The sequence below is a fragment of the Ornithodoros turicata genome, chromosome 2 (genome assembly GCF_037126465.1).
Source record: "Ornithodoros turicata isolate Travis chromosome 2, ASM3712646v1, whole genome shotgun sequence".
NCBI classification, from domain to species: Eukaryota; Metazoa; Arthropoda; class Arachnida; order Ixodida; family Argasidae; genus Ornithodoros; species Ornithodoros turicata.
The window spans coordinates 104,735,842-104,749,889 of record NC_088202.1 but is presented as its reverse complement, the minus strand read 5'-3'; the positions used below and the strand labels follow the sequence as shown (position 1 = coordinate 104,749,889).

General features: G+C 43.1%; 1 protein-coding gene across 15 annotated transcripts in view; it reads left to right on the top strand.

Annotated features, from left to right (window-relative positions):
- LOC135385898 (inositol hexakisphosphate and diphosphoinositol-pentakisphosphate kinase-like) overlaps window positions 1-14,048 on the top strand; it is a 73,139-nt gene that overhangs the window by 38,792 nt on the left and 20,299 nt on the right. For all 15 annotated transcript variants that reach the window (XM_064615503.1, XM_064615505.1, XM_064615504.1 and 12 more), the window contains 7 exons: window positions 4,393-4,616; window positions 5,429-5,571; window positions 11,414-11,528; window positions 12,152-12,259; window positions 12,334-12,453; window positions 12,546-12,677; window positions 12,926-13,073. In XM_064615503.1, coding sequence (XP_064471573.1) covers window positions 4,393-4,616; window positions 5,429-5,571; window positions 11,414-11,528; window positions 12,152-12,259; window positions 12,334-12,453; window positions 12,546-12,677; window positions 12,926-13,073 — 990 coding nt within the window. The remainder of the gene's footprint in view (window positions 1-4,392; window positions 4,617-5,428; window positions 5,572-11,413; window positions 11,529-12,151; window positions 12,260-12,333; window positions 12,454-12,545; window positions 12,678-12,925; window positions 13,074-14,048) is intronic.

Below are 14,048 nucleotides of genomic sequence, written 5' to 3'. Positions count from 1 at the left end.
TTTCCTCTCTGTCTGTCACTTGTACAATAGGTCAGAAGAGGATAGCTTTTCTGATCCAACTTGTAATTGAACCTCTGCATGGAATAAGGGGATAAGTCAAAAAACCCCAAACGGAGAAAACTTCAAGTTAATATTTTGGTAAAGTAATTGCAGCTGGGTTCCCTCGAATAATGCAAATGCAAAATGTGTAACATATATGTATGTGTCTACTCTACATGCATGTCCTGATAGCATAGTTTTTGGGTGTGTGACTTAGCTGAAATTGAACGAAATCCAGGAACATGACATATCCCCTTTTTCAATATAACACTGCATGCACAGGGTTTTGGTGCAGAAAAAGACAGTTCCCACGAGCCAGACTTTGATGGCTGAACAATGGTGATACCAGGTAAGGTGAAGTCACCTGTGTGTAGTGGGGCAGCCTGGATTAGGCTTGTCGTGCTGCTCAACAAGCACAATATTGAAAATAGTGTCCTAGATGACCAGCATAATATGACTTATTAGCTTAGTGCACACGTTTTTTCCTATTACAACGCTCAGTAGCACTCCTGACACAGTCACATGAGGTAGGAAGAACGTGTTTTTGGAGTGGAAGTCAAAGTTCACTTCCGCATCGTAGCAAAATTTAAGCTATGCCATTGTATGCATGTGTACAAAAGGGGACTGGTCTGATGGTTCATTCCATTGACACACATGCATTTCCCGTTTCTTAGCCTTCTGTAGCTGGTCAACAAATCGCAATGTGGTCCTAAATTTTCTCTGGCAGGTACATACGGGTATGTAGATGTTATTGCAACAAAAATACTAAAAAGGGGGTAAGTTGACTTATCCCCTTATTGCATACAGAGGCTCAATTGTGTGACTCTTGTATGTGATAATTAAGGCCCAGGAGTCCATGCAACATTTTTCCACACATTACCAATCACGACGACACAAATCTACAATATTTTGTGTGTCATGTAATTGCATATTTCTGCATATTTCTTCCTGATCGTCATATAAGATGACGGTTGCATATTATGTCACCTTCCAGCACCATTTGGTTGCATATAGTGTCATATTTCAGCACGATTTGAGTCATTTTTAAACGTTTGCTGTTACATTTGTTTTGCTACTGCTCACGTTCTTTCACAAGTGGGGTTATCAGCCCAAAAACCCGTGTTCCAGCTACGCATCTAAGTTACTCTGCTGCTTTTAAGCTGCTCCCGGTGAAAGAATTGCAGCAAAAAGACGAGACGTAAGACAAAAAACAGTGTATACGGGATGCCTGCAGACTCGCTGCAGTCGTTTTTCTTTCTCTTTTCTTTTTTGTTATAACAATTTTGCTGCAATTCTTTCAGCATGTGCTCGTACCAACTCCCCTGTGCAATCCGTTAATTTTAGGCTGCTTCGTGCTCGCAATCAGTGGATTCAGCAAGCAGCACTACACTCAAGCAACGCTAGTACTACCAACTTCGGAAAACAGAACGCGCAACAATTAGTCAGCGAGTTCAAGTTCTTGATTAAAATTAAGGGAATCAAAGTATTGCAGTCTGCGAGCGTCATTCTCGAACTTAGTGAATAGCACAACGAAGAGTTGTCTGCACATGCTGTAGATGAGCTAGGTGTAGCTAATTTCCCGGTATAACATCCAATGACATAGCACACATTTTTGTGGTACATGGCTTTCGCAACTGGCAAAACATAAAGCTTTTAATCGTCCCATGTAAAAATGCATATGTATGTGTGTCATAGTGCAAGAAAACCTTGAGCTTAAGGACATGGAAAAGACAAACGCACACACTGAGGCTCAAAAATGCACTTTTTAAAACCTGAGTATGGCTATGGGGGCATACTGCAAGTGCCAACGAGGAATACTCGAGTGTGTACGTGTGTACGTACGTTCCAACTGCCAATAAGGAATGCAATGTTGTTTGGGGAACGTTTTATTAGACTATTTGGGTATTTATACAGTTCCAAGGCACGTAAAAGCTTCCATAGCAGCATTCCCGGCATAGTAATATTTCTGCATATATTGTGCATATTTAGATGTTTCGTGCCCCATTTTTGCGTGCATATTTTGGAAGATTTTTGTGCATAAAGTTCCAGGCCCTAGTGATATACAGTCGGACCTTGTTTTATGAACCCTCGATATACGAATTCCCTCAACTTACGAACGGCTCCACAGGGAACCAAACTTTTTCCGTGTATTTTGACCTCGTTTTACGAACCCTCGATATCCGAACTATGAATGGATTGTTAGGGAACGGACCCAAAGTAGCCAAGCCATTCTGACCTCGATATACAAACGGGCATTATGAACGTACAGAGGACAGGTCAATGGACCGGAGGATAATGAAAGTTCCTCAGTACATGCTGCGAAGGTCAAACATACAATGTCCCAACGCCACACTACGTTCCACAAACATGATTCACCATTTCATGAAAGAATAATTCGGGCGTTTACAGCAGAACGGTTGTCAGTTTGGACCAGGTCTCCGAGATGGAAACATCTTGCCATTCCAAGAGAACGCGTTCAGTCCTAACAGCCGGTGACAAGCGTGATATTTGCCGTTGGAAACAGTCTCGTCCTTCGGCAAATATGAACGCCATACTGGATTGGTTTCACCGTGAGAGGGGAATACGGATTGTAAAGTCAACGTTGTCTGTTATTCTGAAAGAGTCCGATGCGTGGCTTCAAGTTTCTTCAGCGGACGCTTCGTCAATGAGGAAGAGGTCATCGAAGCTGGAAGCACTTGAGCGATCTTTGGTGCTTTGGGTCGAAAGCATGACAAAGCGCAAAGCCGTGGTCAGCAACATGATGCTTATAGAGAAGGCCCGTCTTCTCGGTCCCCTCCAGGGTAAGCCGCTTCTACATGCACTTATTCTTTGCTCAATGCGTTTCGTTTTTGTCTCCGTCTTGGTTCTTATGTAGTTTTCTTGTGTTTTAGGCATGCCTTCTGATTTTCGTTATTCAAACGGCTGGCTAATGCGGTTTAAAGGGTGTCATAAGCTATCTTCCCAACGGCTCCACGGCGGCGTTGACCCGACTACAGTAGCTGATGGGCGGAGAAGGTTTCAGACAATTTTCCAAGACTACAGCCCTGAAGACATCTACAACTTTGACGAAACGGCGTTGTTTTACAAGCTCGGTCCCACCAGGACATTAGCCGCCAACCCTGTTTCTGGTACTAAACGCAGCAAAGCAAGACTCACTGTTGCTCTTTTATGCAACGCCTCCGGGACAGATAAGTGTAAGCCAGTGGTCATAGCAAAAGCGATGCGACCACGGGACTTCGGAGAGAAGTTTTCTCCAAAAATTTACTGTCACTGCCACGCAAACGGGAAGGCTTGGATGACTTCCGATATTTTTGTGGGCACACTACGGCAATTCAACAGGCGGCTGCAACGAGAAAAGAGGCAGGCGATACTCCTTGTAGGCGACGCAGGGTTCCACAAGCTTCGCAACGAGACGTTTACGAATCTTCGAGTGGAGTACCTTCCAGCCAACACAACCTCCAAGATTCAACCTCTAGATGCCGGCATCATCAGAGCAGCTAAGGTTGCATACCAGAGGGAACTTATGCGCCACTACATAGCCCTTGCCGAGGCTGGGGAAGAGCAGACGGTGGGTGTCCGCTGGTGCATAAGGGCGTTCAGCCGAGTCTGGGCTTCTGTCTCAGAATCGACGATCAGGAACTGCTGGAGACATACTGGAATCCTTCCCAGTGCAGCATGTGACGACGACGGTAACGACGACGGCTCGTTCTCAGACGACGACCTGCCCTTAGCAGAATTACAAAGGCAGATGCGTATCTTGGACCCATCACTTCCGGACTCGGCCGCAGAGGAGTGCATTTCCTACACTGGCGGTGACGATATATGGGAGCCGTTTAATGATGATACTTTGGTGCGGTTGTCAGGCACTGTGAACACAGACAGTGAACACAGTGATAATGAAGAGCATCAGCCTGGCGGCGGAGAACCTGTGACAGCTGGATCAGCGTGGAATCACATCGAGAGCGCGATACGGTACTTTGAGGACCGGGTGGATGAGTCAAGTGTCAGACTTCTGTCATCTCTTCTAAACAGGATAGACCCTGCGGAAAGTATGGTGCAAAGTACAATTACGCAGTATTTTTAAAAATAAAACTTATTCAAACCAATTTCCCGTGGTTTTGTGAGGTATTTGTGCACTGCACACCTCGGACCTCAATTTACGAATACCTTGATTTGCGAACGATTTTCTGAGAAACGAAGGGTGTTCGTAAAGCAAGGTTTGACTGTAATTAAACAGTTTTAAGAACCGGCTCATACTACATGAAAACAGACAGATGAACATTTTGTGTATTGTAGATTGCCATTCCATTTGTCTGTTTAACTTTACTTTCGAGTTTTTCCCCTCTCCTGTAGGCCACCTATACCATGGTGAGACGTGGGAATTGATGCTGCGGCGCTGGGCTAAGCTTGAGAAGGACTTTAAGTTAAAGAATGGCAAGTTTGATATCAGTAAAATTCCTGATGTCTATGATTGCATTAAGTATGACCTCCAGCACAATCAGCACACCCTACAGTCCCCTCATGCTGAAGAGCTTTACTTGTATGCCAAGGCTCTGGCAGATGTTGTCATCCCCCAGGTAAGGCTTCACACATAGAGCCACTCCTTTTTGTAACAAAAGACTTGGTTGCATCTAATGCATGACCTTGCATGGTAAAATACTAGTCTTGTGAAGCTGAAAGCCCAGAGAACTTGGAAATTCAAAGGCATTCGGAATGCAGTGTATAAGAGCAATTAATTAATATAGGGCTTATGCCTTAAACATTTGAATCAGTCACAAGGCAACCACACCTTGAAGTGAGAATCTTCGCCATTGCTGTTGGTCTTAGTGTGTGGGATGAAGCACATGAACGCACCACAGTGAGAAGGAAAATGAAGGTTCACATCCAATGTAAACAGCTAAGCAGCCATGGAAAATGAAAAAGGTTTTGATAGTAGGTTTGATAGTAGTTGTTCATCACAGATGGTATCTGTTAAGAAAGAGAAATTGAAGGAGGTGTACATTAACTTTGTGCAGTTAGCAGAATGTTGCTAGCACAGCTATTTCTTAGTTCACAGTAGAACACCATATCAATGTGGTACACACATTGATGACATCAGATGCCTCCATTGCAGTTATGGGGCTCTCTTTCAGTTTCTGAACTGTCACGAAATACTTTACAAAGGATGCGATTGCATGTATCGGTATGATCCTGCTATCCAAATTTTACAACAAAGGCAGTCATGGTCTCATTGTGAATCACATTGGCGAATGCCAAAAGTGATGTTGACATAACATCACGGAAGGCTGTTCTGCTGTCTACGCATATGATACTGCTACAGTTATTTGATGTGAATTGCAGTTCCTACAGTCTGCTCATAAAAAAAAGTTGTGATCTATTTTTCTTGCAGGAATATGGCTTGACATTACAAGAAAAGCTTACCATTGGATTGGGTATCTGCACACCACTTCTAAAGAAAATCAGAGCTGATTTACATCGAAATATTGATCCAGCTGCTGATGAAACTGAAAGTGTAAATCGGCTCAATCCACAGTGAGTTAGGACGATGTCTTACAGTGTTCATCGGGTACTTTATATCGTGTTGCAGCCTCGAGTGGGGAAAAGAATCATGATTTTTATGAAAAAATTAAAATGTCGAATTTATTTAATTTAACATGAGACAATTGATGTTCTGAGGCTGGAACACATAGAAAGGGCAAATACATACAAGCCTCAAGTGCTTAAGAAATTGATGATTAAAGAAGGAAGTCACTGAAAAGGTTAGCCAGCTGTAGGACTTGAACCCACATCTTCTGGATTACCAGTCGAGGGCTCTACCACTTGAGCTACGTTAACACACCTCCCCAGCGACTTCCAAGGGTGCGTCATCTGAAGGGACTAACCAATCACTCTCTCGCTCATTCCCCTTTCATTGTTACATTTTTCTCACTCATACACACATTCATACAATGGTATCGACGCAAGCGGCATCTGTTGAACATGAGACAATTGATGTTCAGAGGCTGGAACACTTAGAAAGGACAGCCTCAGAACATCAATTCAGACCTAGAGGAAACCTGAAAGCAATTACAGGCAATGACAACATAACGCAGCACAAGCATCTAGGACAGTGTCGTGCAAGTTCAAAGTAACAATGACTGGTCAACTCTAGCCGCCAGCGAAAAGTCACTAAGAAGCAAAAGATTTACGAAGTTACCAAAATTTCACTATTTGCACAGCCCTACATACTACGCAGAAACATTGATGCTATAATCCATATTTGCCCACTAAACCAAACCCCTTCCTCCAAAAACCCTTCTTTACCCATTTGTGAAGACTGTGCTGTCACTGGTTGGACAAGGGTGGCGAGACCCTAATTGCCGACTGATTTTTCGGACATGCTCAATTCGGACGCGTTCGCGGAATGGCCACGGGTCCCATAGAGTTGATGTGTAATGACATCCAAAATTTCTTGGTTTGCCCAGCCAGCGAGCATCCGGAACGGTTGCCAGCTCACCACGTGCGCATGATGCAATCTAAAGGTGAAGGAACTGCGCATTAGTCATTTCTTCCTTGTGACTCACTTGAATTGGACCTAGAATAAGGAGTGAAACAGGTCAAAAGGGGACTATATATCCCCCTTTCCACGTCTGGAATCGAGCAACCGCTGCACCAATAGCGATCGTGCCCCAAAGTTTCGCTTCCTATTGGCGACTCATGTGGTCTGCTCACTTCATCTCATATGCAGGAACTGTCATAACGTCGAATCGTCGTCGTCAGTAGAACGTTTGTTCGGCAGTAGTAGTTCGGGACGTCTTAGAATATTAATATCCGAAATTCTTATGAAACGAATTAAACCAAATATAAAAATTGAGGCAAGCAAATAGGAAGCCGGTGATCATTTTTCATTATTTTGAGGGAAGGAGGCCTGTCGTAGCGCTTTTGCGTCATCATTTTGGCCAACGCTTCCAAAAATTGCAAAGGCCCAACACGTGCTGTCCAGCCGCAAGTTGCGCGACAGTACCGTAAAGCGAGCTTCACCTAAAGCACAGAGGCGTTACTTGAAGCCGACTTGTGGAATGGTGACACCTAATGTTGCCAGAAGTATGTTCCTTCCACATGTTCGGGATATCGACGACTTGCTGTCTCCCAGTGCAGCTGTCAAACTCGGAACTAATGAAGGCAATTGCGGTGCTTTCATCCGTATGCAGTGACGAAATATCGCATCGGGAAGTAGAAGTCGATGTTATCAGGCGGAGATGGAAGACTGTCCGTCAAGAAAGCATCGACAACTTTTTCCGACCTATTAGTGCTTAAAGTGGGACTCTGCAACAAAATCACCACAAAGGTTGTGGTTGTATATCCGTAACCTCTGGGATGTCAGGAACATATGTACGAAATATCTCATTCCAAAACTCTGCAGATTTTATTCAAACAAATTTATTCAGAAACGAGGCTTCTCCTCTGTGAAGCGAGAGGGTGCTGAAAGCAACACACTGCTAGTGCCGTGTATTAAAAGGGAGTCTGACCATTAGGAGGATCCTAAAAAAGAGGTTTGACCTATCAATCAAACTTGGGCGCATTTCATTGGTTGCCGTTTTCCACGGAGGCTGCCATTACACCAAAATTTCTCCAAAATTGAGGATATGGTGCTTGGAGCGGCGAAGCGGAGATTTCGTGACAAAATGTTTTTCATAAACTACTCTGATTTTATTCTGTGAGTGTACATCCTTGGTAACTTTCGCTCCGCCATCATTATTTACGCGAAAATGACATGTTTCGTCGCTACCGTTAGGCCTAGTGAAGACCGCGATCTCAAGAAAATAGCACGAAAGACACAACTGATGCGTAAGATTTTGCATTACATCATTGAACATTCTTTAGACAGGCATCTTTGGGCATTTTGATTCCATCTACTTATGTGACGTGATTAAAAGTTCATACCGGCAGCCATCTGTTGCGAAGAAGCGGTTCTGCCGCTCTCCTGGCCAATCACTTCTGCCAGCAACCATTCCTGCAGTCCTGACTCTTCCCAACATGCCTCTCTTCATGCAGATAGCGTTGATAAAAGTAGGCGCAATCCGTCATTTTGGTCTGTCACCAGCAGAGGTGGGCAAATGCCCTCACGATCTTTGCCCTCACCTCAATTTTTGTCCCAGATGTTTTTCCTCACCTCTCCTCATTCTTTTGGGGGAATTCGTTCCTTACCTCACCGCAACCTCCTTTTAAAATTATTTTCCTCGCCCCACCTCACCTCAATTTGTTTCTGAAAAATGTTCCTCAACTTGCCTCACCTCAACATTTTCCAGAACACTTTTTACTCCCCTCACGTCACCTCAACATTGTTTCTAAAGTATTTTGCTCACCTCACTTCACCTCAACCCTCCTTCTACAGTATCTTCCTCACCTCACCTAAACCTTCTTTCTAAAATATATTTACCTCATCTCACTTCAACCTACTTGTCATAATATTTTGCCTCATCTCACCTTAACCTGTTTCTGTAAAGCGGTTTCACTTCACAATTACTCTTTCAATTAGAAGCGGTGGCGCTCATAGCCACAGTTGCTTCACGGCACTAGGTAATATGGAGTCAAAAAGTATTAGGAGCGGGTAGGTGTATACGTTGTACTTTGCTTTTTACTGCTTCGTTGGTTAATTCCTGACAACAAGTTACGAGTACCCACAACTAAGATTCATCACCTTGCTTGGTTCGTCCTTCTTGCAACAAGTATCCACTACATGTATAATCAGTAAAAATTAGACGTAGTGTACGTGGGTAGAGAAGTTGCACAAACCGAGCAATTTTAAGTTGTTTGTTTTTCATACTGGCAAGACAGGAAGGACTTTTATCGAGTATCTTTCAAGCGATAATGATAATGGAGCTGCGGAAGTCGTTTTCGGGGTGGTATGCAGCTATATTTCGAATCACTTGTGCATTTTACATTTTTGTCTGTTATGACTTTATATTATCGATCAATATTATTTAAATAGCAGACGTATTCATATGTAGCCGGAATTCGGGTATTTTTTCTTCAAGACCCTTGTTTTTGAAGACATCAGGTAGACGTGCTGTACGGATTACTAGTGACTTATGTGTTGACTTACTAATTAAATTACTTTATGTCGACACAGACCTCTTGTGCCTTTTCACCTAACTTCATTGCTGTACTAAAAGCTCAATGGTTCAACTTGTGGCAATACAGAATATATGCCAGTATTTGGGCTTATTGCACTTAAAGCGTGTGTTGTTGCCTCCGCTTCTTACATCAGTCTCTGGTAAGGTCATTGGATCTGACTCAACTGAAAGTCTGAAACTAATGGGCTTGCAGCGAACACATTTTAGTCTAGAGAACCTATGCTCACAGTACAAAAACATTTCTGCTACCTTGGTAATAGAAAAAGCTGGCTGTCGGTAGCCTTTTAAGTGATTGCGCATTTGAAAATAGCCGCTCCACATCTCCTTCCCCAAAATTTTTCACCTCACCTCACCACAATCCCATTTCGGAAATTTTTCCTCACTCACCTCACCTCAACATCCTCGTAAAAAATTTTCCTCACCTCACCTCAACCTCCCTCTCAAAACATTACTCCTCCCCTCACCTCAATCTCTCTTTCGAGAACTTTTCCTCACCTCGCCTCAATTTCACTTCCAGAAATTTTTTCCTCGCCTCACCTCAATGTGCGAGAGGTCAGGGTGATGTGAGGGTGAGGGCACCCTCACCCTCATTTGCCCTCGTGAGGATGCCCATCTCTGGTCACCAGTGATATCCATTTCAATCCAAATCAATCTAGTTTCTCCAAAATGGAGGCACCCAGTAAAGAAGGTTGAGTTGTAAGTACTGGATGGCCTGTAACAATGTGTAACTGTATTTCGACCTGTGATTGGCTAGATACTTCAAAAAGTGGGTGGAGCCTCAGGTATATGCAGGTCCCATTAATGGCCGTACTCCCTTTTAATACACGGACTGCACACTGCTGACGTCATCCGGCATCTTTTCCCCGGCGCTGCTTCATTTGACCAGCTCGTGTTTTGGAAGGATACAACCTTTTTCCAAAGCGTACTCGCTTCTATCCCGTTACACTGTACATCATAAGGGTCGGCTTAACATGTTGCATGAGTGGTTGTGGCAAGAGATTCGCTACACGACGGAAACAGCAGCTACATGGGGCGTCCATTTTTGTTTCCTGTAAACCTCGGGAGAATGCAGGCCTCGAAGCAGACGACAATGCTGGGTGACATCACGGTATCCTCCTCTGGACGAACCGCTGTAGTATGGAGCTCTGTTGTCTGCTCTTCGCATTTTGGTTTCGGTTTGCTACTGTCACCATTTACAAATTAATTACTCGCGCAAAATGAATGCGAATGTTGTATTCGTTATCGAGGGGGTGGTTTCGTGTTCGGTATGATGCTCACCTAATTATTTTCGAATCCTTGCGAAGTCTCCCTTTAATAAAGTTGACTTTTGAAGCGAAATTCGTTTTTTCGAACTTCTAGATTATTCAGACTTTTGCGTGATCCCCACAGAGTCCGAAAAAGTTTGATGAGTTGCCTTCTTACTTGGCTAGTCATATGTGGCCCCTCTTCTGTTCACCTCCTCTTATGTGCAGAGACACTCTAGCATGTTGGTCTTGGTATTTTTCAAAATGATATTTAGTTTAAAATATTCGTGAGTTTATACTGCACCTTCCTTCCTAATTTTAAATCCATTTATATCATTTTTGTTCCAATTAAAGCAACTGTTTGGGTCTTGGTTTAAATTCTTATAAAAAAAACTGGTTTAAATCATGATTTAAATCGAGATGATTTAAATCACTATGCCCTGGTTGTATTTGATATTTTTTTAAATGCTGAACACTCTTTGTTGTTGCTTGTAAGTCCTTCTGAACTGGGGCGGTCAGTCATGCTGGTCAGGAAAATGAGGGATGCGTCTTGGAAATAGTATGTTACTATTCCATACACCTACATGTCAATATGGAAGTCAACTAAACATTCTGCATTGATGTTGGACTTTGTTGGAACAACATCGTAAAGAAAGCATTACTTACTCCTCCATGTCAGACATTAATAATATATTGTGTCTGAGAAAATTTATCACAAATCAACTCATTCGTTCTTTCTATGGCTATGCACATTGTAGGTTTTCACGTTGTTTAGCAATTAATGTTAGCAAATTTCATAAGCAAACAAACAAAGTAACAGTACTTTATTGCAATTTTTGTATAGACTGAGTGTCAAGGTAAGATAATGTAACATTTGTCAGAATCATGATAATCTAGTTTTCACCATAATCATTGCTAGTTTGCTACTGCTTTAATGAGGGTTTAACAGTTTCAGTGTACTTATATCCAGTGCTTCAAGTGCAGTTTTGAGTTGGCGTATTCTGTCACTTTTAGGTATTCTCATGGAGTGTCGTCGCCTGGTCGACATGTGAGAACTCGCCTATATTTTACTAGCGAGAGTCATATTCACTCCCTGCTGACTGTGCTGCGCTATGGAGGCCTTCTTGATGTGAGTACACTGGTAATTTTAACTCTAATCTCAACTAATACAGTCTCCAACCGATAATTCGTACTCCAAAAATTCAAACTTTCCAATTTTCCTGACAAAACTGTTGGCATAGTCAAACATCTTTGTGAACATAGAACCAATGTATTTCTGCATCCACTGATTTGAACCGTTCCTCGGAAGACGTCTTTGATTATTCATGCTCGTCTCTGTCCAAACCTGCGTGGTTTTGGGGGCTCACCGTCTCCCAAACGCCCGATATTTCGTACTGCGTTACGAGACGAAGGTCATTCCTGACGTGACACACACGCAGAAATGCATGCGGGAAGGCAGAGCTTATTTGCGCGAGACCGAAACAATGTTTCAATTCAGACGTGTTGCAAGAGCTAATCTTTCAATACTTACAAGTACCTTTGATTGGAAACACCGAAACGTTGTCCTCTACTTCAAGCGTGGATATTGATGGTGTTGCTGTGGGAATCCTAATTTTACGTGCTGCAGGCGTACTTCAGAACTACCTCCCCAGAACGTCAAAAATTGTTCCAAATTAATTCTAGGTGGTAACAGTTACCTCTTTTCATACACATTTTTATACACGAGCATTTTATACACTATCACTTTTGTAGGAGGCAAAGGATGAACAGTGGCACAGGGCTATGGAATATGTAAATGCAGTGACAGAGCTCAACTACATGACTCAGATTGTTATCATGCTGTATGAAGATCCAACAAAGGTAAAACACAGTATCAGTACTTTTCCAGTAAAACCTTGAGATTGATATTGAACAGCTAATTTGTTGTCTCATAGGACCAGTTCTCAGAAGAACGATTTCATGTGGAACTTCACTTCAGCCCTGGTGTTGTATGTTGTGTCCAGAAGAACCTGCCCCCTGGCCCTGGATTCCGTCCACAAAGTCGCAGTGGCCCGGTATGAGCGTATACTGTCATGCTTGTTAATTGCATACCTTGCACACTAGGATGTGGAACTTTGAAATATAATTCTTTATTTTGCCTCTGCAGGTCAAAACTGATGCAAACACACTAGGAGCAGCTTGTCCTGATACAATGGAGAAGCCAAGCTGCATTCAGGAAGAAGAAGATGAGCTCACAATTGAAGATGAATCAAAGTTTGAAGAAGTTTGGTCCGACAATGTGAGTATCGGTAATGTAGTGCGAGGGGCATCCAGAAAGCAAGTTCCAATAGACTAGTATCTAGAAAATACGAAAAGTTGAAAACTTGTTTTCAGAATGTTTTATTATGGTCACTAGCATTATTCGCTGATATTTTCACTCATTTTATTTTCATCGGCTTTTAGAGCCGATCTGCTAGAAATGCGGTATTTGTATCCTCTTTACATTTATTTTGCTGCAAAACATAAGAAATTGGAAATTTTATGCAGGAGTCTCCTACTGTCCTGGAAAATGTGGAAGTTAAAAGCACACCTGCAGCAGCTTCAGGGAAGGAGCAATCTAAGGCTACCCTTTCTGCACTGACTTCAACACAGCCTATCACTATTGATAAGATAGCTCAGGGGACAACAATAGATGGTAAGTGAGCACTACTCTTGCTTTGCCACCAGTTTACAACAGAACAAGCTCTACTGATGTTTTAATTTTGCAGAATAAGTACAGCCAGGCTTTAGGTATATTGCCTGATATTGCACAGTATCTTAATTCTAATAAGGAAGTTGTATGCTCTGCTATTACAATATTAGCAATCCCTAAATATTACCCATCACTGATAAATTTATACCATAGCAGGGCTTATCTACTGTGCCCTGATAATGGTATATCAATTATGCTACAGGAACAAGCAAGGGTAGTTGGTGCCAAATCATAATACCGTATTTTCACGCGTGTTAGCCGCACCGCAGATAAGCCGCATGATTCGTTTTTAGATACATTTTGAAAATGTTTTTGCAGATAAGCCACACTCGCAGATAAGCCGCGGGTAATACGACGTGACTGCTTTGTGCGCTAAACCAGTGATGCACAAGCAAAATCCATAGAGACTCAACGCTCGTCGACGCCGTACTCCCTGCCAGCTGCCCTGCTCCCGTACTGGTCCGCGACGTTGACGACTTTTAGTTTGAAGCCGCTGTCGTAGCTGTGCCTCCGCGATGGAGCCATGCCTTACCTCTAACTGCCGTGCCCGTGTCCACGAATGCTGCTGCTCAGGTCAAATGAGAACTGACGCTTAGCTGACCACGTTTTATCCCGATGTCAGGTGTATTGAACTCTTCCTGTGGGTCAGCCGATAAAGGAGACCGTAGGGAAGGAAGGCCATAAACCCTGTGGTCCACATTCCGGTGTCGGCATGATGTTTAACAAAGGAAGTCAGTTCTAGTGTTCTACTAAGATCGGATTGTGCCCTTGTTGCATGTTTTTTGTGGATTGACGAGTTAGTGGTGTTCCAGGAGACATTAATCACTGTCACCCCTTTTGTTAAAGCTACGTGGGGGAATGTATTCGGAAGGTCAGTCCACTCGAATGTGGACCCTCCCCTGTTCGGTATTGTTAGTG